Raw genomic sequence first — 24,574 nt, 5'->3', positions numbered from 1 at the left:
ATCTGTTTGTGAAACTAAGCATAGTTGTTTTGAAAGATCCTTGCGATCAGGTGGGGAAATAACATCAGGTGTGGAATGAGATAGAGATCCCAGAGGGCGCCGCTGTGGGAGGCATACTGTTCATCACACCTTGTTTAGTCTCACAGAACTTGACAAAGTGGAGATAAATACCCCTAAAAATGCTCATTCAGAGGAACCATTTGGCATCTGTTATGCAAGTGGACTAATTCTGTAACACAGTGAAATGCTCCTAAACATCTGGCAATACCAATTAGACATGCAAGGCTGTCCATTTGGGCCACAAGAGAAAAGCACATTTTGTTTTGAAGATTTGTTATGAGAAGTTAACTGGATTCTACTTTTGAATGTATTTAGTTGTATTCAATTGACATATGTGTAAAGGGGAATGTGCAGATTTGGTGATTAGGTAAATTTGGATACTCTAAATTGACTGTAGGTGTAGGGATTGGCACCAACAACCCCGACAACTCATGTGGAGGATATGGATAGTTGTAGAAGATGGATATATGTACAAGGGGTGTTAAAATATACACAGCACCACAGGCCTTTGTGATACAATTTTTTTTTTTTGTAAATGTTGGTGCCAATTCCAGCTGACATAGGGCGAAGCCAATCCATCACATGGCCACATAGAGACAAACAACCATCCACTGTCACACCTACAGTCAATTTAGAGTGTCCAATTTGCCTAATCCCCAAATCTCCATGTTTTTGGACGGGAAGGAAACCGGAGAACCCAGAGAAAACCTCTTTCAAGGTTAAAAAATAATTTCTAACTTACTTACATTTCATCAACATCCATAGTTAACCTTTTGAGTTGCAGTATGTCGCTCGCACAGACGCTCAAAGCATAACCTCAAAAACATAACCTCCATGGCAGAGTAACAAATTAATCTCACCTCAGTGACTCTACTCTCGCTAAAATAGCTTCTTGTATTTTTCATCATTAAATAGAGTTCAAGTATATCTGCACAGATTTTCATTTTTTTAAAATACATTTTTGTGTATGAGGAACACGATGATATTGCATGAAGGTGCACATTTGTTCAAAGAACATTTGCAACAAAGAATCAGCTGTTGCCCAATAACCAACTTTGATCCTCTAAAATCCACATGATCATAGAAAGAAGCTGACACTGAACAAACAAACTGTTGTTTACTATGTTACCATCTAACAACCAGCAATATTGTTAAAATTTAGGGGTTTTTTTTGCATTAAAGGTGCCATTGTGTGAGTAGTTTTGACTACTTGGAGCTTTGCAAACACTGGCCTGGAAATTAATTTACCACTTCAAAGTCACCATTATATTTTTGTTCATTTTTTAATGACACTTTTTGGAGGTATTTAGGAGGATTTTTTCCCCCCCCATGTGGCTTGGTTTTCAGACTTCTCATTGAAGAACCAATTTCAAAGCTGTTATGGGGCCCATGAGATGTTCAAAGTGTCACATAGATCCATTGTCCTCGCCCTCCCAGATGCGGTGACTGACACCGCATTGTGATATCCAGTTAGCTAAAATCACCTGCTCCCAGTCTGTAACGAGGATGCAGAGTTTGCTGCTCGAAAACCAAATGGCAAAAACTTGAAAATGGATGCATAAAGAACACGGGGCGCATGGCTCCATTTAAAATCCCCCACCGCTTTAACTTACTGGCAGATTGAATATTTCATTAGACTGGTGCCTTAATCTCTGACTGGAGGGTAATGAACCAATTGTCTGTTCTCAGCAACACTTTCTCTGTTAAGGTTTGTTTTTCTAATTCCTACTTACAATGTGATTTTTTTTTTGTGTTTAGTTATACGTTCCAAAAAATAATAGTGTGTGTGTGTGTGTGTGTGTGTGTGTATATGAAGGTTTGCATGTTGTATTGTATCCACAGCACAATATCCCTTATGCCAGGAAGGAAGAAGGAAGTCTGACAACACTATATAGAAATTGAGTAAACTTCACAAGATTAAAACACAGTAACATCAACAGTCCTGCAGTAATTGAGTTACTTATTATGATGTATTAGCAGCACTCGACTTTAGACAGCTAGAATAATGGCTAGCGTGGTTAGCGCTGATAGCAGAAAAAACTTAATACATAATAAGCGCCAATGACAGTCACATAAATAACTCTTGAGTTTCTTTGCTTGTTGGAAATGGTGGATGTGAATGTAGTCTCAGTTAAACCTTTGCCTAAGGAAATAATGAAAGTGGCATGTGCAGTGTGGTCATTAGGAGGAACACATTCTTACCTCTGGCCATGACACGTGTGATGGTAAAATAGTGGTGTAGGATATATTGTACATTTGTCTCGAGGAGCTGATAACAGTTGGGGATCACTGTGACCAATGCACCCCTTTACTTTGTGGTAAAGCTACTGTCCCAACTACCTTTTCCAGATCTTTTAGATTAGTGATCCAATCCAAAAAGTCACAGGATTGACAGAACTAACAATGGAGTGGTCAATTGACAGTTGAAACCACAGATAACAATAGAACTCTAACACAACCATGGACTGTATAAACATGCCGATGTTGTCCAGAAGGTGATGACTTGATGAAGTTTGTGGATAAATTAGTCTAATTCTCCCTTGATTTACAACATCAGTAACACTTTTCCTGCAGACTTAATCAAGCTCTAGTTTCAGGTCCGTTAATGTGGATTTTGTTAACTATGTTCCCATTTAAAGGAAAATAAATGATAATGCAACACAAGATTGTGATTGATTGACGGCTACTGTCGCCCGGTAGGCGCCTGGTTGCAGGTGAAATCTGTGACGTTATGGATTCAAAACCTGAATTGGCGCCGGTCAAATCACTAATCTTAAGGCTTCACATCAGGAGTTTGTTTTGCAGCCAGAACGTTTATAAAAAGTGTTTGAGTCCAATCATATGTCAGAGATCCTCAATTTGCTTTATTGTCACTATTAATAGGACTATTTTATGAAATGAAAAGCTTATGAAAAGCTAATTCTATGCGTCGTTGTTCATTCACTCACTTTTCCTCTCTGCAGAATATTCCACAATCTCGTTGAGTATTTCCACCTTATTTCACATCAATAATCACAAGCCACATTAGAGTGTGGTGAGTGCTTTCATCTGTGCTCAGTAATTACCCGTGTGTCATCACAGAGACATTTAGGCAATTATTATCCAAACAATTAAGCATTTTTATGCTGATAATATCAACCGACTGTCTACCAGACACCAGAAGATGATATTAAATCTTCTGTCAATGTTTTCCATTTAAATCTACACTACCTAGTATGTAATCATTGATTTGAATCCATCATTGATTGAGTCCATTCAAAAGAAGCCCAGAGGTTTATCATTGTCCAACAGCAATCCCATTTAAGAAGGATTAAACCTCAAACGTTAGTTCCTTTAAAACCTCTTTTTTGGCTCAGTGAAGAGTGATATGGCTCAGAGCAAGACAGTGAAAAACAGCACAGCAATGCTTTTTTAATTACAAGCCTGTCTCAAGTCTGACAGGACAGAGCTGTGATATCAGAGCCTCTGAGCAACGGCACAAAAGGAGCGCTCCATGTGTGAAGTCAACAGGATTGCACCAGCCTAAGTGAGAGCCAGCGGAGAGATGGCTTCTGCCCAACTGCTTCCTGGAGATAAGGGGGAGCAGAGCGTTTGGGATGGAGCAAATTAAATAAGTCAGGCAAACAGAGAATGACAGTTTAACATGGTATCTAATTAACGATCAGGGATTGCCAGATGCAGACACAGTCAGAAGTGTCCAATTTGGCTGAAATGCAGCGCTGAGGGATGGCAAATTGCGAACATTGTGTGCTATTCCTACTTTAGAAAATTCCTTAAAATGTTATTGTTAAATACATTTTGGGAGGTGTTGCCTGTGACACTGCCAAGGGATTTCATTTTAACAGCAGCACCAAGCGAGATGGCAGAGCAGAGAAAGGCCATTTATTCAGCTCCGTTACAAAACTGGAAACAGTTTGACCATACTATTGAACCAACCTAATTTATGAACTACCTGCCTCACGTAGCTTTCAGAATGACAATGTGTCTCACAACCACTGGACACATTGCCGCACACGTTTGTGCAGACATCCGTGTTCCTCAGAGAATGAATTCAATGATGCCACCAGCCAGTAGCAACCACACCACTGTCACAGCTCCAATCTGGGTCCCACTTGTTGGCCTCCTGAGGGAGGGAGTCTCTGCATCATCACCGCCACACACACAAGACCATTCATAAGCTCCAGTGTCTCAGTGTCAGCAGGACATGGAGTCTTACAGCTTGTTTTAGTTCACGAATGGTTGTTCATCTGCATGTTGGCCCTGCCTTTTGCCCTATGTCAGCTGGGATTGGCCCAGCAACCCTGTGACCCTCATGTGGTAGACAATGAATGAATGAATGAATTAATATCTTCCTCACTGCCCTGAAGGTAGTGGCCTGTTGCTCATGTGCTCCCTGTACACCAACAAATATCTGTAGACTTGTTAGGCATTACTTGTTTTTGTTTTTATTTTTACTTCAGCACCTGGATGCTGTTAATTCCCAATGTTTATTATTTTTCTTAACAGTTACAAGTGTATTTAAATGTAGAAAATCATCACAATGCTTCATGTAATGTAAACCTATTTTACATATTTATATCAGGGTCTTCAGTGTCCACTTACAGAGATACTTGAGAATGACCAATCTGACCATTCATTATTTTACAATATTTTTTAAAGATCTTACACTGGTGCTTACACTTTTGCTCCACTGAACTCTTACACATAAATCTATCCTTGTAATGAGGATTTATAACCCTCTAGTGTATCTCTTCCTCCATGCTGCTGGGTTGTTGGTACAGGCTGTTTATTTAATACACAGGTCTTAATGCAGATGTCAGTTAAGTCATTGTTGAAACGTGGAAAGTCTAAGGTAAAAGATGTGAAAGAAAGCTGCAGCTGTTGTAATTGAATTGGTTCTATTCTCTCCTTGTACTGAACTGTAACTGGTGAGCTAACCTCAAGGGACTTCCTGGTTAATTTAAGAAGAATTGTGACTAAAAATACTGTAGTCTAGTAAATCTGGTGTTATTCTATCACATGTTCATGGACGTACATTTTCATGTGCAACATCATCATGTTTGTTTAAGACCTGATTGAAATGACGTGTGTGTGTGGCTGTAGTGTTATTGTTTGAGTGGCAGCTGCTCCTTGTTAGAGTCACTTATTATATCTGCGAGCCCACTCACAACTCATTTCCATAATAAGACTATTTGAGGAATGCATCGAGTGTTATTGCCTGACCTGAACATGGAATTAAAGGTCATGAGCTGGAGACATTAATTCAGGTATGAAGGACTAAGACTTCTTCAAACAGGGTGTTGTTTTTGTCCCTGCGTGTGATGCACACAGGACTGAATATGAAAATGAAGCTGAATACTTTCATCAACCAGCTTTCGGATTCCTTTCCAATGTTCCTGCTTCTCGATCAAGAGTATGTGTTTGTCAAATGTGTCCAACCGGCCCATGATTAGACCCTGTTGCATGTCACCCCCAACAGCTGTTAACGGCATCGCTATAAAGAAAAGGAGAAACTGAAAAGAAACTGCGGGGGTGACATTAATCTGTGGGTTCATCACCATAAACAATCCCTTTTTACATAACACAATCATGCAATAATAATAATAAGCACACAGATCAGTGCAGTTAACTTTATGTAAACTTTAAGATGGAAGATTTTTTCTTTTCAAGCCACCACTGTCACTGTCTTTAATGAATGCTCTGTTTATACAAGGACTAACCTTCTGCTTTTTATAGCGCAGCAAGCAAATGGCACTTTCTAAATTCACTCTCATTATGTCATTTGCATGTTGTAATCCTGCAGTTGTCCTCTTTCTTTCAGCAGATCTCCAGTGGGGGTAGTATTCATTTTGAGAAGGGCTTTTTGCAACTGAATGCCACAAATTAAGTAATTATTACTGTCTAGACAGTAACAGCACTGTGCATTTGTCTAATTTCTAATGAGAGGCTTGGACCTGGTACCTCGGGTCACCCACTTTGAGCAATGAGGACTAGCGTCTATTGTTATCTGATGAGACACAGAAACTAAAAAGAAAAGATGCTGCTTGTTTATGATGATTATAATGATTATCACTGAGCTGTAATTATGTTTCACCTCTTGTCTCGAAACAGGTCTATAGTTTTATAATTCTCCCATTATCGCCTTCATGAGTATTTTAGAGATCAATTCAAATGAATCCAAAACAGCTCATCAGGCACACATTTATTTTGTTGGGTTACTTCAAGGGGAAAGATGGTGGTGTTGGTGAAGAAGTTTAATTTGAATGCAGCCCGGTGTTGGGGCCTGGTGGCGCTCACACTTGCCATGACCTGAATGCAGCTGATGTGTTTTGACATTGCTGTCACCAAAATGCTGTCTGAAAGCAAGCAGAGGGACACTAAGAGCCGTGGAGATGGGAAAAAGGTAGAGGACTGAAGACCACTGAAAACCAGAGGAGAGATGGAGAGAGAGAGAGAGAGATGCAGACAGAGCGAACAACAGACTTTATTCACTATGAACTTCTCTCATATTTTAACAAACTCCATCTACCTTAGAAGTCTGGCTGCTGACATACACTGTTATTGCGTTTTCGTCACGAAATGAGCAATTTTTCTAAATGTCACCTGTAATTTAGGGCTTTCAGCCATAAGCAACAGGCTGGCAGAAATATACTATGTAATTTAGACAGCTTGTCGCACACTTCCCGGGGTTCTTGTCAGCTCCATCAGTTCTCCAGACAAATGTGTGTATGCGTGATGATTGTATGTGTATGTTGCTTTTATTTGTTGCTTGAGAGACTTCACTAAGCCCTATATGGCCATTGCTTCAGGGTTTCAGGGGGTGACTGCTGTCACTTTGCTGTCAGAGAGCATTAATCTTAAAATGCATATATATATGTCATGCCTGAGAAGTAAAGTGCATTTCTTTCTCATCTTTCCTTCACATCCACTTTCACGCGGTGATATCATCTTGGGCAAGCAAAGATTAAAGGAGGTAGCAAAAGCATCAGCCCATTTCTTGTGGGTCCCATCCATTTTGTGCCACTGCTGGTCTCTGTGCATCACATCTGCTGTGTAATAATAACCCAACATGGCATGGTACCACGCTGACCGAGCTATTATTAGAGGAAACCTTCAAAAACCAATTTGCCTCTCCAACAATTTTTTTTAAACACCCAGACAAAATCATGCTCCTGTCTGACATATGACGAAGAGGCCCCCCTCAGAGGCTTGGGACGCTCTGGTGTGCATTGCGTGATAAAAGCCGGGGTGGCAGAGCATATCTCTCGCTCTCTCCCTCTCTCTCTGCCCTGGGGTCGCTCCAGCAGGGACCTGTGCAGCCTTTGCTGGCTGTCAGCTAAGGCGGTTTGTATTGAACGACTCGAACATGGCAAGCTTGCTGTGCCTTTCACCAATGTAAGAGGAAGTCTTTGTGCTGTCGATATGCTATATTGGTAACAGTGGTGTTTCTTTTCAGCTCTCAGTGGAAAAAAAAAACGTGGCAGGCTGTGGGACTTTGTTCTCAGCAGTGGAAAATCCCATGGATTCATTAACATTGATTTTGAATCTGTCTCATACATGAAAAGAACTGGTGTGAGTGTGAGGGATGACTGTGGCAGAGGACACAACTTTGAGTGAACTGAAGGTTGAATCCAGAAGCATGTTTGAGTTTAAACTGGAACCATAAACTCATGGCTATTGAAGGCTATTTATTGTCCATTGTAAACCAAGGTTAACTGTATACACCGGGACCGGATGCACGGTGTGGTTTATTGGGGAAGCAGATAATAATAGTTTAAACTTCGTCTGTCATGTAATGGGTTAGGTGAGAAGATTAATGCCAGCAGCCTGTTAGTTTAGCGATAACACTGAGACATTGTTTATTGTTGCTGCTGCTGCACTATTTTCTTTTTATTGCATATCACCAGGCATGTGCAAAAATCTAAATGTATTTTAAAATAAATACCCAACTAATAAATGTATTAAAATGAACTACAAAATACAGCAATAAACTACTGTATTTTTGTATTTTCGAAATACTAAGTATCTTCCTTAAGTATCTTTATTTACTTTCCTGGTGTTCAGCAACAGATGGCCCACAATGAATCACCATGATCCAAATGATTGATATGACTACTAATGGTGCGTTTCATCACAGTACAGTTGCATGATTTAGTCTCCAGCGGAACCGTTCATTGGCGTGTGCACAACCTCTATTAACCCTTAGTGCTTGCGTGGCACGGATCTGTGCCACAGGTGCACCCTTGGTAAGCTGCTGTGGGAATAATATACAAGTCTTATATGGACATCCTAGTGGTGTGTGTTTATAAGTCACATCTTCAGGCTTCAGGCTGCATTTGTTTTGTCTTCTTGTGTGTGTTGTTAAGTCAAAATTCTGATTAATTTTATATATATATATATATATAAAAATGTGGGAGTAGTGATAATTGTGCAAAAGTCACAAAATAGACCATTCTTCTCTTTTTGTTCATAAAAAGTTTGAAAAATGTGAGTAATTTTTGCTCAGGTGTGTCATCAGATTTCTTATAGGTTATGCTGAAAAAAAGGATATAAGACACTTATTGCACATTCTTATAGTGTCTGTAAATAAGTCTACAAGATCTCAATTATTATGACTCCAATCACTAAATGGAGACCAAAAAAACTACTACATTTAAAATAGTAGTGGTTATGGCTAATTGTAATAGTATGGCTCAGGAAGCTTGTGACTTAGTCACTGTGTTGCTATGTGTGACTTTAACACATCCAGGCAAATTAAAGCAGGCAGCAAACACCATGACGTCCAATATGCAGTAGCAGCAGAAAATAAATAAATAAATACATTCATACATACATACATTTTTGTCATCTCAATAAAATGCAGTTTACAAAATAATATTTTGTATTTGAAATACATATTTTAAATAAACGTATCAGAAATACTGCCCATCCCTGCGTGTCACTGTATCACTGTATGAAAGCTGATGACAAAATAAAGTGTTCAATAACATAATTTTCATTTGGCAGAAATTGAAGATGAAATAATTCAACTTAATTTTTCACAATCTTAAAAACCACCTGCTTATATAAACAGTTGTTTTTCATTACCCCCAGAATGAGCCCTTATTTATATCGGCACTATATTTATATCAGGAGCCAGGTCAGCTCCACAGAGGCTACCATTTTGGACAACCATGTTTTTACAACAGCCCACAAAGGACGAACTAAATATCTTTTGCTAAATGAAGGCTACATATAGGTTCACCAACCCTATTGGAAGGGAGAGATGAGGGGATGAACGTCACCAACAAATGGTGATAACATTTTACACACTACCTTTTAAATGATATGCAAAAAAGTGAATGAATCCCAAAATGTCCTGAAAAGTGAAAAGCTTTTCATGTGTAATCCCCTGGCATCGTGGATATACAAACACAAGATCAGTATCAGTCTTTACGTCTCCTGTAACTCTTAGTGACAACATAATTTCACCAAGTGAAGTCATGTTTAGTAGCTGTGACTTAAGCAGGCTTGAAAAGGACACAGATGGGACGTATGCTCCACGTCAGTCAACCAGCGCCAGTCCCATTGACAGGAGAATATGTGATGAAAGCTGTAGTGAAAGGCCCTATCAGTCAGGTGGAGCCCCCGGGCGTTGTCAGGGAATGTGATCAGTTCTGCAAGAAGTGGCGGCGATGAGGTCAGAGTCAGGGAGTCAGACTAAAACGGTGCACGCCATCTGTAGCTGCTGTGCTGTGCTGAGATTAACGGCAGTGACGCTCTTGCACCTCTGTCACAGCAGCAGCAGCTGTTAGCACTTTAAACACCTTCATTTTTCTGTTGTGAGCGTATGCAGGAGTTCTTCTGAGAATTTCTGCACATTCATGGACAGCATGGCAGCTGAATTATGTCAGGCCTAAATGAACTAATACATCATTTTTAAAGGCATCGTTTTTTTGAAAAAGGATGATACATGCATGGCCAGACTGAATATGTGTTGTGTCAAGTTGGACAATATTCAACTATAATAATCAGAGGTGGAAAGAGTACAACAATATTCTAGTCAAATAAAAAATGTTATTCAAATAGTGGTACTTTTACTTAAGTACAAGTAAAAGTACTGGTCTAAAAATGTACTAAGTAAAAAGTAGCTTGTTTTTACTAGTTACTTTTTTAACAAGGTTGGGGAAAGAGGACAAGGGGACACAAATCTCACATCAATTTGTTTTTAATGCTGACAAAATAAAACACATGATGTATCCGCCAAAAACATACTGAAGTAAAAATACAACATTTAAAGTACACAAGAAAAGTGCACAAAAAACCTACTGAATTATAGTAATGCGAGTTTCCACCTCTGATAATAATGTATATATCTGTATATGTATGTAAGAGAAAAACCCATTGAACCTTTGTGTTATTTTCTCTTTGCAGCATTTGTGCAGGTTGTTTATTCATCCTACGCTAGCTGACTGTGCACACACTGACCTTGTTAGTTTTAACACTGATCGGTCAAATTTGCATTGTTTCACATTTTGACTGAATGCACATTTGAACACTTTCAGACCCGGTATTAACGTTTGTCCTGAGAGATGTGTTCAGATATGTGCAGAGTACAGCTACAACACTCCCAACCTATGCTGAACTCGCATCCAATCACAAAAACCACACAGTAGGAGGTGGTTTGAGGATGCATGTGGCAAGACCTCCTCCATAGCTGACCACCTGAATTTTGACAGTATTTTATACTCTAATTTCTGCTCAAACTGTAATTTTTCTACTGTGCGTAGAGCTTTGATTTACTCAAGATCCTTCCATCTCTTCTTTTGTCTCTCTTTTCCGATCACTCATGCAGACCAACACACACTAACTCACTGGCACATCTGTACAGTCGGATGCATTAAAATCATCATTTTCTCCTTAAGGACAGACATGACGGCAGTGTGTATTTTATAATTAAGAGTCAGGGAGACCATAATCCATGGTCACAGGAGACGTTTTAATGCCTGGTGTGAACAGTCATACTTAGCTAAGGACTGAACGATGGGAATCACAATCCCACAAGTCTTAGCTGAAGCCATCAGGTTGATATTAATCACATAAAATGGGTATAAACTGTCCTTTTTTTTAGTTCAACATTCCCTCCCACAATCTCACTGTGGCCACCAACATATGGGCGCATGAGCATTAACCCGTTGACCCTGTCCTTTTAATCTGCTTCCATGTTTAATATGTCAGATGACGATGGTGACTGACATGTTTATGTACACGTATAAGCTCGTGAGTTGACCAACATCTCAGAAAAGCGATGCAGTTTGAGTTTGTCTGTATTAAGGCACAAAACGATACATAAGGAGGAGATTACTACATCCGACCACCTTGTGTTAGTGACTCTCTCCACTGTATGGTCACCCACACAAGTCTGGTTTTTTTTTCTTTTTTTTAATCACTAATCAATTTCCTCTCAAAGGGGACCAGGAAGACATTTAATGATGCCAAAGCAGAGTAACAGATCAAAGCATCTCTGACGAGAGCCAGGTGCAAAAGCTCTGTGATGAAACCTTTCATGTGGCGACTGGAGCGACTATGTAATTCACAATATTATAGCAAGGTTTTTGTTTTTGTGTTTTAAAAAAAAAAAGCTCAGTCCCTTGACACATATGATCACCAGGAATAAGCTAATCATAACTGAAATGGTTGATTAGATAACTGCTGCTTTATGATGTGATTTGTCGCTCATTTGTAAAATATAGAGAAGGAACTACTTACAAGCTGAATGTCTATTGAGAATTGTTGAACACGCATCACTACAAAGTGATCTTTTGCTATATGTGTAGGATATCTGCAGTTTTTACTGAAAATGACGCCTGGAATAACCCATAACCCCGTCTCTGTGGGCCAACCGCAGCTGATGCAAACCGGCAAAAGAGTTTAGTGGTCATGTGACGCAGCTGACCTTTCATTTGTAAGAATAAGTAGTGAGGACAACAGAACAGCAGAGGGCTTTTAGGAGGTGGCTCCTGGAGTGTGGTGGCCTAGATGCTGATCCTTTGTGACAGCTGCTGCTTGGGAAGGTGTGGCTCTGCTCAGCGCGCCTCTGTTGTCATTGTAACACACACACACACACACTGCCGCAACGCTCCGTGGCCACATCTGCACCTGTGATGTTGAACCTTACAGTGTGTTAGCACAGGAGAGAGAGGTGTCTCGTGTACACACACACACACACACAAACTAGGGAGAGATAATGCTGTGAAAAAGAGACGGAGATCTACGATTGCATCCTAAACTGAACAAGCGATCCTGAAAACGTGATGTCATCAGGGTAGATGGAGTTATTAATGCAACTCATATCACTGTTATTTTTGCACGTTGAGTTGTGAGATAACACAACAGCAGATTTATCACACGGGGAAAACGCACTGTAAATGACGGTAAACGTGTGTTGGGTTGTTGCAGCTGCTGTTCTGAAAGACTCGCTCTGTCTGAGAGGAGCTGTATTACGGTAGTGACATTTTTGAATGTCATCCTGTTCACTGGCTGTGAAGTCACACACAGCTTGTGAAGTGGAGAGGATAATTCTGATACTGAGTGATTGACACTGTTTTTTCCTTCACTCCGATAACATCATTAGCGCAGAAATAGCAATTTATAAGTCACCCTCCTCAGCTTTTATCTACTCATTTTTCTCTCTCCCTGTATCTACCTCCAATATTATGACAGATCTGTTCTGTCAGTGCAGGAACTGCTTATCTTTGCTCAGCAAGACTCCCCTTTAAGAAATGTGTCTACATTAACTCTAAAAGTCATTCATTAAAGAAGCTTTTCAATTTTGCAAAGTCGGATCATTAAGAGAGAGCTGCTAGAGGTTATGTTTCTTGTCTCATTGATGCTATGCAACAAAAAAAAATCACTATTATTAAATGTATTATTGTAGAGTGGATGGATTTAATGATTTGTTTGATTCAGATTATATAATCACCAGCATGCACCACGGCGGGTTTCTGCACATAGTTTAAATAGACAAAGTCAGTGAAGTGACTGTAAAGCACCTGGAGGCAGACTCGGGTGATAATAGAGCCGGACCTGAGGGAGAAGCAGCGCACAAAACCGTAAGAAACTATTTGAGGAAGCTCAATAAGTCATGACCCTGTAGAGCTTTTATCATATAGCACTCAGGCCTACTTTCATGTGCTGTGACAGAACCACGAGGTGCACTATTAGGCATGAGCTCCCAAGGTGTGACATCAAATCTAAAACATGGAACACTCCGTTGGTAGCTCATATTGTATCTACCATACATACTATGTGTAGACACAGGTTCATAGTCTTAGTGTTCTACTTTCCCAGGGATCTGTAAAACCTCCTACAGGAAATAACTTCAACGGGTTTTATGCAAAACCAATAAAATGAAATGTATTTTTCTGTTTATTTATTTTACCACAAAAATCCTTCAATGGCTTAAGTGTAAAAACAGTGCATCTGCGAATTAAGGTACGATCAGGGGAGGACATACAGTATACTACATGAGGTGGCTGAGCCAAGACGTGGTTCATTACTGGTACAGTGACTGAGTGCAGCTGACAGCTGGGGCACAGGAGTGCACTGCACAGGCAGACAGGACACGGCTGCTTGGCAGGCAGGTCCAAACTGTCACAGCTGATTTCTACTGTCAGGTCTGAAGAAAATGGTCCTTATCAGTGTATCTTTGCTCAGCCAAGAGATCAGCTCATTGTATTTATGCTCAAAGGGGGCTTTGTGCGTTTGAAATGTAATGATGACAATGCAAAATTCACAAATCTTAAAATATTGGCGTTTGTAAAGGTACGTGTATTTAGCCACATTAGTAATAGAATAGAATAGAATAGAATAGAATGGAAATGTATTTCTAACATAGTTCCAAAACAAAGAATGCATCTGATGTGCTGTACAGAGAGAGTTTATAGCTGTTAATTGTCAACTCTTGTCCCTAGTTGGGCTTTTACAGGCACAACATGATCCACACAATAAAATGATCCACATACTAAAATTACAATACACATAAAGTACAATAAGGTTTAAAACATGCGGAAGCCACATTACACAATACACTGAAATACCTACTACAAAACTGTGTATTATTAAAAAATAACATCTTAAAAGCCAAATACAACCTCCATTAGGGCACGACAAATTCATAGGTACAGCTTTGCTTTTGTAAACAGTTTTATATCTGGAATTAATTTGATTTCAGCTGGCAATGTGTTCCAGATATGACAGCCCTTAATGGAGAAGGCGAATTGTCCAAATCCAAACCGTCATGTCTATGGATGTACCTGGAAAAAGACTCTGGGGCTAGACTATATAGACATTTGTACAAGCTCTCGAAATTGTATCTTTTTAGTATTTGACTGTGATGCCAACGGATGGCATGTGATGCTTTTTATCTGTTATTTCCAGGGTTATACAAACTGTTAAGTATGTGGAAAAATCATAGCGTGCATAAACATCTGAGCTGCCTGAGTAGGTATAAAATGTCTTATTAGTTCAAAACAATTAAGATTAATGTTCACTGCTTTTGAAAAAAAAACAAAAACATATTGAAATATATTTTTTTAATTTTGCAAAATTTTAAATGTCCCATGTATGCACAGAAACAGTGTTTTGTAAATAGAGTACAAGATGCTATTCAATGTCACAAAATCCAGATGTGTATCTCTCCTGTAATGTTCTGTTTCTAATCTAAGTGAGTGAGTCTTTGTGCCTCAGTAAGTTGTGAGGAGAGTTAAGTAAAGCGTGTTGAAGGTGATGGTGGCTTAAGGCTCACGGATGTATGCAATACCACTGAGAGGCTGAGGTCTCGAGGTCTCTTCATGGCCACCAAAACCGCCTGTCAGAGCTCAACACCACAAGCACTGAGGGCAATCGCCTCAAGAGAAAAACCTTTTCAACAGTTTGATGAAAAAATACATGTTCAGAGACACCTGAGTCGAGGTGACAGGTCAGGAAAAATGTGTTGCAGCAAACTATAAAAGGAAGAAAAGCTCTCGTGGGTCCTTGGTATCATCTTCAAAATGAAAATTCTATAGAGTATCCAAAGAAATACACATACAGTATAAAGCTTAAAGCTTAAAGCTTTATAGAATCCAATAAAATATAGTCCCTCTACCATCTTTTATGCAACCACAACAATAGGCTTGGATGAGTTGCATAACTTATCGAATTAATATGAGTAAATCGTAAATTTGCTCAGATCATGTTGCTGAATACACATACACATTTCAACATAGTGCTGTTGTGACTACTGGGGTTGCAAAGGGGCGAGTTAATGAGAGTTAACTGGAAATCTTTGGAGAATTTGAAGAAAATGTCTCATAGAAACATTTTGAAACAATTAAAAAATAGAATATAGTATAGATAGCTGAATAAATGAAATGGTCTTCAAAATATTTTACAACTGATGTGGTATAAATTCTTGTATGTTCCGTTGTCCCATTGCTCGTATACATCCATGACATCACTCTGGTAAATAGGTTTCTTGGCTTTTTGTGGTCTTTAGGAAGGTTTTACAAGAATGAAACCCTGTGAATTAACAATCTAAAGACCTACAACTGCCTATGTCCATGTCTTGAGGGGTCCTGTGAACAGTTTTACAGTCGTCTCTTACTATTGTGGTCTATGGGAAAATTGGGCTGCATGATTATTTCTTGTTGCAGTACCACGAGTGGCCACTGCAAGCCAGAGGGGGAGGTGCTCTAACCAGTTCTTGTAATACATCCATGGAAAGTGATGAAGGAATGGACAGTGCATGTGGGGGGTGTGGCCACGATTATACATATATATTGTTTACCAACTATATATTTAAGTTCCCACCCTGCAGTTTTGAACATTTCCAGTTAATTCCTGTTTATTCCCATAAATTCCTGTTTCCACTTTTGCCACCCTAATGATTACTCACACCTTCCTACACACACTTAGATTATTGATGGCTGCTTCAAAGCTGACAGGCTGCGATGCATTAAATAAATGTGATTTGCAAAGTCTCAGCTGATTCACAAAATGAGAGCTAATGGCTTTACTCAGGCGTAGGGTTGTTAAGCTGGATAGTGGGAAAGCGCACTAAAAAAATGCAAGCAATAGCTTTTCATGGATGATTTTACTGATATAGAAATGATCTATTCCAGCCTGTAAACTGACTAAAGTGTGTTTTGAGTGCCTTTCACTCAACTGTGTCTGAAGGATACAAAAGGCATTTAGTCCTTGCATTCATCAGCAGTTAGCTTACAAGTTTACTTTCTTGCTGAACTTACACTTAAAAACTCAATCTGTGCTTTAAGTGTTCTCTGGAGAAAATGGTCTAAAGAGAAACCTTCCTTTTGAAAGTAATAGTTCACTTTCAGCAACACTGTAGAGTCTGCACTGACGCCGATGTTGCTGCCTGATGAGTGCTGCATGATTAGATGGTCAGTAAAGCCTGAAACATGGAACACACTCAGGCAAGAATTAAAATAGATTTCAGGGTCAATATCACATCATCGCAGCCATGTTTTTTTTTCTCGAAGCAATGAACACTAATTACACATTTGCATGACTGCAGTGAATAATACGTCCTTATTGGTCATCCATAATGATCCTGCCTTTTGTCATGTGTGTAAACAGAGGTTATTGAAACAGGAAATTATATGGTTCAGAAAAATCTGCTGTACAATAATTACTATTACTACTACAGTAAACTTTCAACTGGTCGAAAACATTTGCCTGATTTCAACCTTTATTATAACCACAACTTTTATAATAATAATAATAGACTATTATTGTTATTATTATTATTATTAGCCTAAAATTAAAAAAAAGTTGGTGACTGGCAAAACATTTAAGCAGTTCACAGCATGGAGCATCATAAATATGGAATCCAAATTTCAGATCTTTCCTGTTATAAAGCTGTGTTGTGTTGCAGAAAAAGTACCGCACTGTTGGATAGACTATTTTTTTTTTCATGGACTGAAGTTGGTGTGAATCCAGCTTTAATGGTAACACTTTACATGATAGTGTGGTAAAAATTTAGTAATGATATTATGATAATACAATCTTACTTCTAATCTAATGCAATTCCAGATTTGGAGTAACAAGAAATAAGAAGATCAAATTGCAGTAACACTATGTTTCATTCCAAAGTAGTCTACTGTAGATCATATCATCAGTCTAACATAAAATGTGAAACAAAACTGTCTACCTTATGTCCCACATGCATTTTTCTTTATTGTTATTACCAAGCTATTACTGTAGAAATAAGATGGTGTTATATAAATCCTGGCTGAAGTGAGCTGAAAGGTGCAGAACGAGCTGAGGAAGTCATGGTTTCTTTTGCAAGCCATGATTTTTAAAACACATGTAGTCATTTGATTGTCTGTTAATGTAAAAACATTAAGCATAACTATTTTATTACACACGCCCATTACAGCAATATGTAGGATGCAGAATGGTTCAGGTGTCAGATCCCTGTGATGTTTAAGTGTGAATCAATCAGCACTACACCACAGCCGTGACTCATCCATAACTGGAATCATAGATGCCAAGTAATGGAATCATTCTGCACAATCAGTCTGATCAGCCAGCATGGATTTGTCACAGCTTGACTTCCACAGTTACTGATGTTCCCTCAGAGTCCAGATACCATATGACGTCGGCAGCAGCTTGGTTAAGACTGAATGGGAACCGCTATTGATGGAAATGTGCATTCAAAAAAAAGTCTGTAGAGACTTTGTCAAAAGGCTGGAATCACAATCTAACTCTAGTCAGAAATGACCCTGAGGCAAATTCAATATGTTACGCATTAAAAAAAAAAAAATCCCATTAAAAAGGACAAGTGTAATATAAAACAACCAAGTAAAATATCACAAAATTAGTGACGCATCACCCAGTGGAAGGGCTGTAAGATCAGATATAGATGAGAAGCTGTGAGACAGAGTGGATGGTTGTCGCTACCTCGCTGCTTTTTGGAGCTTTTAGTCAGCATCCACTCCATCGACTGGACCTTTACCTGGGACCTGAAACCTCTTACAGCTTGCAATCAACACCCTGTAGATGATGTGACTGTGCGGCACAATTCACAGACAGCACATGAGAAAGATGATGCTGTTTTTACCTGTGCTATATTGGTGATATAACTTCAAGCAGACTGTGGGTACACAATAAAAAAGACAAAGGAGAAGAAACTGGGAAATGAAACAGGTTTTTTTTATGTTTTCTTTTTACACAGTGCACATTCCTAAATATGTATGACAGCAGGAGTGTTTAGATGACAGACGCTGTTGCTAAATCCCCTAAATCTCTCAAAGCGTCTGTGTGTGACAGGTGTGTAAACTGTCAGTCAAGAATCTAACTTCTTAAGAGAGTCTATAGAGCTTCTTGCTTTCACATTTTTATTTTCAACCTCTCCAACATCTCTGTACAAAATTAATCAGAATCAAGTCTGAATGTGCAGACGAATGAATATGCAGGCTATGGCTCAGCTGCAGACACAGAGGATTGTTCTCTGCTGGTTATTAAAATGTCACTACACTTTCCTGGGAACAGCAGCATCACTTCCTCGTGACAGCAAACGCACAAAGCAGAGAGAAACTTTTATTGTAACAAAGTTGGGTACGATAGGTCTGTGTTGTTGTTTCTTTAGGCTGAAAACTATGTAAAATTATAGATAATAATTTACAGTATGTTACTATAATATACACTGAATATGCCTGAGGTGAAAAGACGGCAAATTTATAGTTTCTAGTAAGACCTAGAAACATTTTTTAAATTATCTTGACATTTTTTATCTATACTACGACATCACATGTCCAAATAATAGTTTTATGTGCATATATTATAAATACTCATAAAATGTTTTCTTACTTGAGTTTAAACACTGTTAAATGATTGTTGACGTTTACGGTGTGCAGTTAGTTTTGGTGGAGACTGTGTCAGTGATTCTTTTTTTTTTTTCAACTGTGATGATTTTTGAATCTTTTATTGCAAAATATCATTGAAAATATAAACATGTAATGTGATCCAGTAGAACGCGTTGATCTATGACCACAAGAAAATGACCAGTGTTCTCCTGGATATTTATCCCTGTGTCTCCTGGATCCTAATTGATTGGTCAGTGGTTGCTATAATTGTGTCCATCCTATTCACATTTGCTTTTTGTTCACCCTTTTTTTTAAAAAAGGAAAGGTTGAAGTGTGATGGCTTCTTCCCACATAAGACATCACAGTGTAGATATAATTCTTTTAAATCCAACATAAGGACGTCATGTCTGTGGCCGACAATTGCCGGCTATAAGTCGTCCACCATCACATTGGGCCATGCTTAGTAAACTGGGGGTGAAGGACAGCTCTAAATAAAAACTAAGCCATTTTAAACTATTCAGCTGTGCATGTGGTGCACAGGTGGGCAATCAGACAGCAGCATATTGCCCAGAGTCATTTCTGAAGCAGGAGGTTTCACCCTGGGGAGCTGGTGTCCAGGTTAGCCAGGAGCACATAGCCACACATGCTTTGATGGAAGGAGGAAAATGTGAAACACTGCTCTGATCAAAATCTAGCCCAGACACCCAGACAGTCAATGTCCTCAGATAATGCCCAATATATTCATATTTATAGATACATTTGTTATGTTTTGAGTGCCTTTTTTAAGGGAAAAAGAACGATGAATCAACATCCAGCCAATTTATGACAATTAATAGAAAAGCAAATAATGGTGTAAGAGAGTTAAAGTTATTTCTTCTGCACATTCTGGTCCTAATTCTGTATGGATGCCACGGAAAAAACCAAGGTACCTTTATACCATGTGCCTAGTTGATTTTAAAATGACCTTTTATGCAGATGTAACATGTAAGAGACCACATGGCCAGGGCCATGCTGTAAAAAAAGAAGACCTTAATTAGGAGGAAAAACTTGAATTACATAATGAATTTATTCCAATTAACAATGTACATGGCATGTTGGGCTTTCTCCATTGCCCACGCAGACACTCATACAATTATCACCGGGGAAATCCAGAGAAATACATGTAATAATATATTGCATATTGTATGCAAAAACACATACAACATACACATCATCCTAAACATTAATTTCCCCACTGCGTTGGCAAAAATGAGAGGTTAAGAACAAGCAGCATGGACGGGGAAGGTTCTTTGTCACCAGCATGAAAAAGGATGCTGCTTCACAAACAGGTGCTCCTTCTACTGAAATTACAACAGTGCTTGACTGAATACTTTATAAACAAAGAGGCTTGAAAAGCACTATACCTCATGGAGATGACTGAGTCTTTGCTGGCTTTAAAACAAACAAACAAAAAAAGCCATTCAATAAGGTTAAACACCTGTCACCTGCAGGGTTCAAGTAACTGTCCAGAGGTTTAACTAAACACCAATGTGAAAGAGAGGGACTTGTGTAGGATTTATATATATATTTGGATCATGGCAGTGACTTCCATCCGGCTCCATCAGAAGGTTCTTGTCCATCAGTAGGCTCCTACAATTACTGCCTCCGTTTCTTTAGACGGTCTCCTGTCCGTTACCAAGAAATTGATCATCCCCTCGGACTTTATGAGAAGGTTGCAACCAAGGAAAAAGATGCCAAACACCACTGTGAGGGACAGCACGCACATGACGGCTATCTGCACCACCCTCATGATGAAGAGGCTCCTCTCATCCGGCGCTGCGGCCACAAAGCCATTATCAGTCACCACGGAGGAAAAGTTGCAGCAGAAGAACTCCTCTGTCTTGTTGAACAGTCCGCCCTCCGTTTGGTTGAACCCGGTGTTATTCATCTCCATTTCCCCCTTTCTGTATTCTTAGGTATTGTTCTTGATATTATTATTATTATTATCTGAAATCAAACTTTCAGAGAAAAAAGAAGAAGCGCCTGGCACACAATCCCAGAGAAGTGAAGTAGTAAAGATGATGAATGAACAAGTTCCGTCAAAATCAAACGGCTCCTCTCTCTCTCCTCTGCAGTTGTACACACACTGGCATCATAGTACTGGAGACTTCATGTGTCCTGCAGCCAGTTTCACAGCGGAATGAATGAATGAATCGCACCAAGCAGCGGTTAAATAGCCAGACTCTCTACCTGCCTGTGTTAAACCGTCCAACACGACAAGAGCGCCACCATACGACCAGACTGATGACTGCATATCCTCATTAGTCTCACAAAATGTGTGTATTTAGTTCAGTACATGTACTGTACTGTGTGTATGTGTATGAGTAAGAGAGAAAAACTTCATCGGTACTAAAATATTTACTCATATGTTATTTATTCATCACATATTTTAATTTTTACATATCAATTACATTTTTTACTGTCATCAAACATTGCAACAATTCAGAGCAAAAACAAAATAGAGTTAAAAGAGACAGACTCATTCACTCAATTTTGTATTTTGTTTTGATTTATTCATATTTTACACTTACATTTGCATTTGCTCAAAGCCGTGGCATCTTTCTCGAACACAGTAGCGCAGTGGTTCTCAATACCACCTGAGAAAATACTGAATAACGTTAAAATACTTGTACGTGGTGTAAATAGGCCGAGCAAAGTCAGCTACAGACTTTTAAGATGACGATTAAGATGGAGCGAGAGATAAGGTGACTCTAATTATTATTATTTAAAAAAAAATCCTCAGCTCCACTCTGATCACATACCCTGGTCTATACACAGTAGAAGAGTATTTAACTGATTTTTTTCCAAGAACCACCAGAGGAAGCTTGCATACCACAGGTGGTACATGTACCACCGTTTGAGAACCATAGCTATAGTGGAACCAGGGCAAGCATTGACATCTAGTGGACGATTTAGTGGGGGCACATTTTTAATACATTTGAATTACCATGTTCATCATCACTATTGATCAGCTGTTATAGTTGTATCCGACGATATAGCCTCAACGTCAAAAGGATAATTAAGTATTTTACTGTACATGATTGAAAACACCTGTTGCCATGATTTGCTGTATGCTGTGTTATGTAGTGAATGGGCTGGGCTCTGGTCTGATGTACTACATTGCCCAGAGGCCAGTACGACACAGACAGCCTCTCAGCAGAAGCAGCAGATGGCAGCATTGTTCAACATGATTCACCAAAGGCTTATCTCAAAATAGCTGTGAGGATACACAACACCATATAGGTCTTCATATTTAAGTTAATTGACCTACAACCACACACATATGCATGTACACCATATGCATGTGGCAGTTGATTTAACCGTTTTATGTAATGTATTTGCTTCCTGTTGTTGCAATAATAATATTACTTTAAAACCAACATCAACAGTATGGAGACAATTCTCATATGCTTCATGGTAATAAAATCTGTATTCATATCATCCTTGACTATCACATGTGCAAACTGAGACTCACAGACACATAGGTTCTGTCTCATTAGGAATAGGTTTTGGTCTCCTTGAGGACTACTGGTCCTGACGAGGTCGGTGCCAGAAAATGTCTTAAAGTGGTGACACACATAGCACACACTTATTTTTATATCTTAGTGACGACGACACATCAGTCCTGTATAAAGTACCTTAAAGGGATACTTGATTAAAAGTACAGGTATCTTACCAGAAAATGGCGTTTTATAATATTACTTCACTAAACGTCACATTTACTGTACTTAAGTATCAAAAGTAATGTTTTGATTTAAAATGTACTTAAGTTTTAGATCAAAAAGTGAGGGGTTAGGATTGAGCAATGGTAGCTCAGTGGTAGGACAAGTTGTCTTTCAATTGGAAGGTTGTAGGATCAATTCTATATGTGTCCTTGAGCAAAACACTTAACCCCATGTTGAAATGTGTGAATGGCAAAACTATAGTGTAAAGCAGTTAATCAAGAACTAGAAAAGTGCTATATAAATACAGCCCATTACCAACTCTTCTTCTGATTTAATTTGGTAGAAACGAGGAACAAAGATAGTTAGAGGAAATGTGTGAATTTTGTACTTAAGTACAGTACAAAGTACTTTGTTCTGCACATCATTGACACTGCACTGCACATCATTGACATAATGCATTCTCTAGCCCCTTATCCTGACCTAAGCCTATCCCTTACCCTATGGGGGCCAGGCAAGTTCGAGTTTGTTTTTGTGGACTTCACAAAGATATAAACACAAGTACCTGAAAACGTCCTTTAAATATAACAAAATGTCATCACAAGGTCAACATGTCCCCACAAAGTTAGGCTTTTACGTCGGGACCTCGGAAAGACGTAAATACGAGTACACACACACAGAGCATATTGTGGTGTTGCTGTATTACAGTGTAGCGCCTTTGTTAAACGCCTATCACGCTCCACTTCAAAAGCGCATCATGACGGACGTAGCAGTCAGCCAATCAGAGAGCAGAGCCGAGGCATTTCCAGGTGGGTCTCAGCTCAGGTTAGATTGTACAGCTGCTGCTGCTGCTACTGAAGAACATGATGTCAGTCCGAGCTCTGTGTCCCTTCACCGTTACAATGTTCAGTCGGAGCGCAGGTGTCTCCTCCTCCTCCTCCTCCTCCTCCTCCTGCTGCTGAGCAGTGCGACACGCTGCTCTGAGCGTTTTTGTCTCAACGGAAGTACAATGTCTTTTTCCACCGGTTAACTGCGGCTGAACCCGGGACACATGACATGAAGGAGTCCAAACAGCAGGTACCATGAGACGGAGTGTGACTGTCGCTGTGACTCGGTCAGTGTTGGTGCTGTAGCCCGTGTGTGTTTGTCTCTCTGCTGCCTCCTCATGTCGCCTGCGTTCAACACGTTGCCCGCTGAGAGCGAGGCTGATGCCGCCGCTGCTGCTGGCACAGGTCACCCGTGCATCTCATCCATAATTCAGGTGAGCAAAGAGTATCCTCTCCTCTATCTCCTGTTGTTCACTACCACACCTGCCATTAATCCACACACACACACGCGCACTCACGCCACCACATCAGCTGCTGCTGCTGCTGCTTCTCATGCTAATGATGGCTAATGTTATGTTGCCCTGTGCTGTATTCGTGTCAGAATGTGAGAAGAAATGTTTATTAATCCACTGCTGTTGTTTCTATAAGTTATTACTATAGTCTATCACACAAATTATGAGGCAGCGTTTGCTTGACATGGGTCCATATGAAAATCCCATGTCATGATTATCCTGACTGATGTATAAATGTATGGATGCATGATATTGGACATTTTGCCGATATTCGATATACCCATATCGGTATATCTGATACCGATATATATATGTTTATATATATATATATATATATATATATTATTTTTTTTCTTGCACCCAAATGCAGAGGTCATTTAGTCTCTTCTGTAGTAAAGGTAACATAATATCACAGCATGTGTAGATATGCAGTTTCTTCATTGAGTAAAAAAATAGTTGTACATGGTGCTAGTATAGAAGTGAAGGAGATAGAAGCCTATTTACTGCTGTAGTCATACATATAATAATAATACTAATAATAATAATGATGATGATAATAATAATAATACATTTTAAATCAAAATTGTGCAGATGCTGTTGTGCATCCCTATTAAAATCTGCTTTAA

The 24,574-nt window shown here is 39.2% G+C and overlaps 2 protein-coding genes across 6 annotated transcripts in view; one reads left to right on the top strand and one right to left on the bottom strand.

The window, feature by feature from the left end:
• Nucleotides 1-19,955: 19,955 nt before the first annotated feature.
• On the bottom strand, nt 19,956-21,075 carry rprma (reprimo, TP53 dependent G2 arrest mediator candidate a). The gene has a single exon (XM_044052191.1). The coding sequence runs from the start codon at nt 20,839-20,841 to the stop codon at nt 20,527-20,529; it is 315 nt and encodes a 104-aa protein (XP_043908126.1). The 5' UTR covers nt 20,842-21,075; the 3' UTR covers nt 19,956-20,526.
• Nucleotides 21,076-23,432: 2,357 nt separating this feature from the next.
• The window catches only part of galnt13 (UDP-N-acetyl-alpha-D-galactosamine:polypeptide N-acetylgalactosaminyltransferase 13), a 32,437-nt gene continuing 31,295 nt past the window's right edge, over nt 23,433-24,574 (top strand). For 2 of the 5 annotated variants that reach the window (XM_044019174.1, XM_044019175.1), the window contains exon 1: nt 23,434-23,870. The gene's annotated coding sequence lies outside the window, so the exon portion shown is untranslated. Of the gene's footprint in view, nt 23,871-24,574 lie in introns of all 5 variants that reach the window. The other 3 variants (XM_044019173.1, XM_044019176.1, XM_044019178.1) reach the window with 3 other exon arrangements.

Source organism: Solea senegalensis, linkage group LG2, assembly GCF_019176455.1.
Source record: "Solea senegalensis isolate Sse05_10M linkage group LG2, IFAPA_SoseM_1, whole genome shotgun sequence".
NCBI lineage: Eukaryota > Metazoa > Chordata > Actinopteri > Pleuronectiformes > Soleidae > Solea > Solea senegalensis.
Note: the sequence above shows the minus strand (reverse complement) of the source record. Positions and strands in the feature narration are given on the sequence as shown.

Bases quoted from the DNA above. Each gene is read 5' to 3' on its own strand.
- rprma (XM_044052191.1), bottom strand. From the start codon at position 20,841: ATGGAGATGAATAACACCGGGTTCAACCAAACGGAGGGCGGACTGTTC.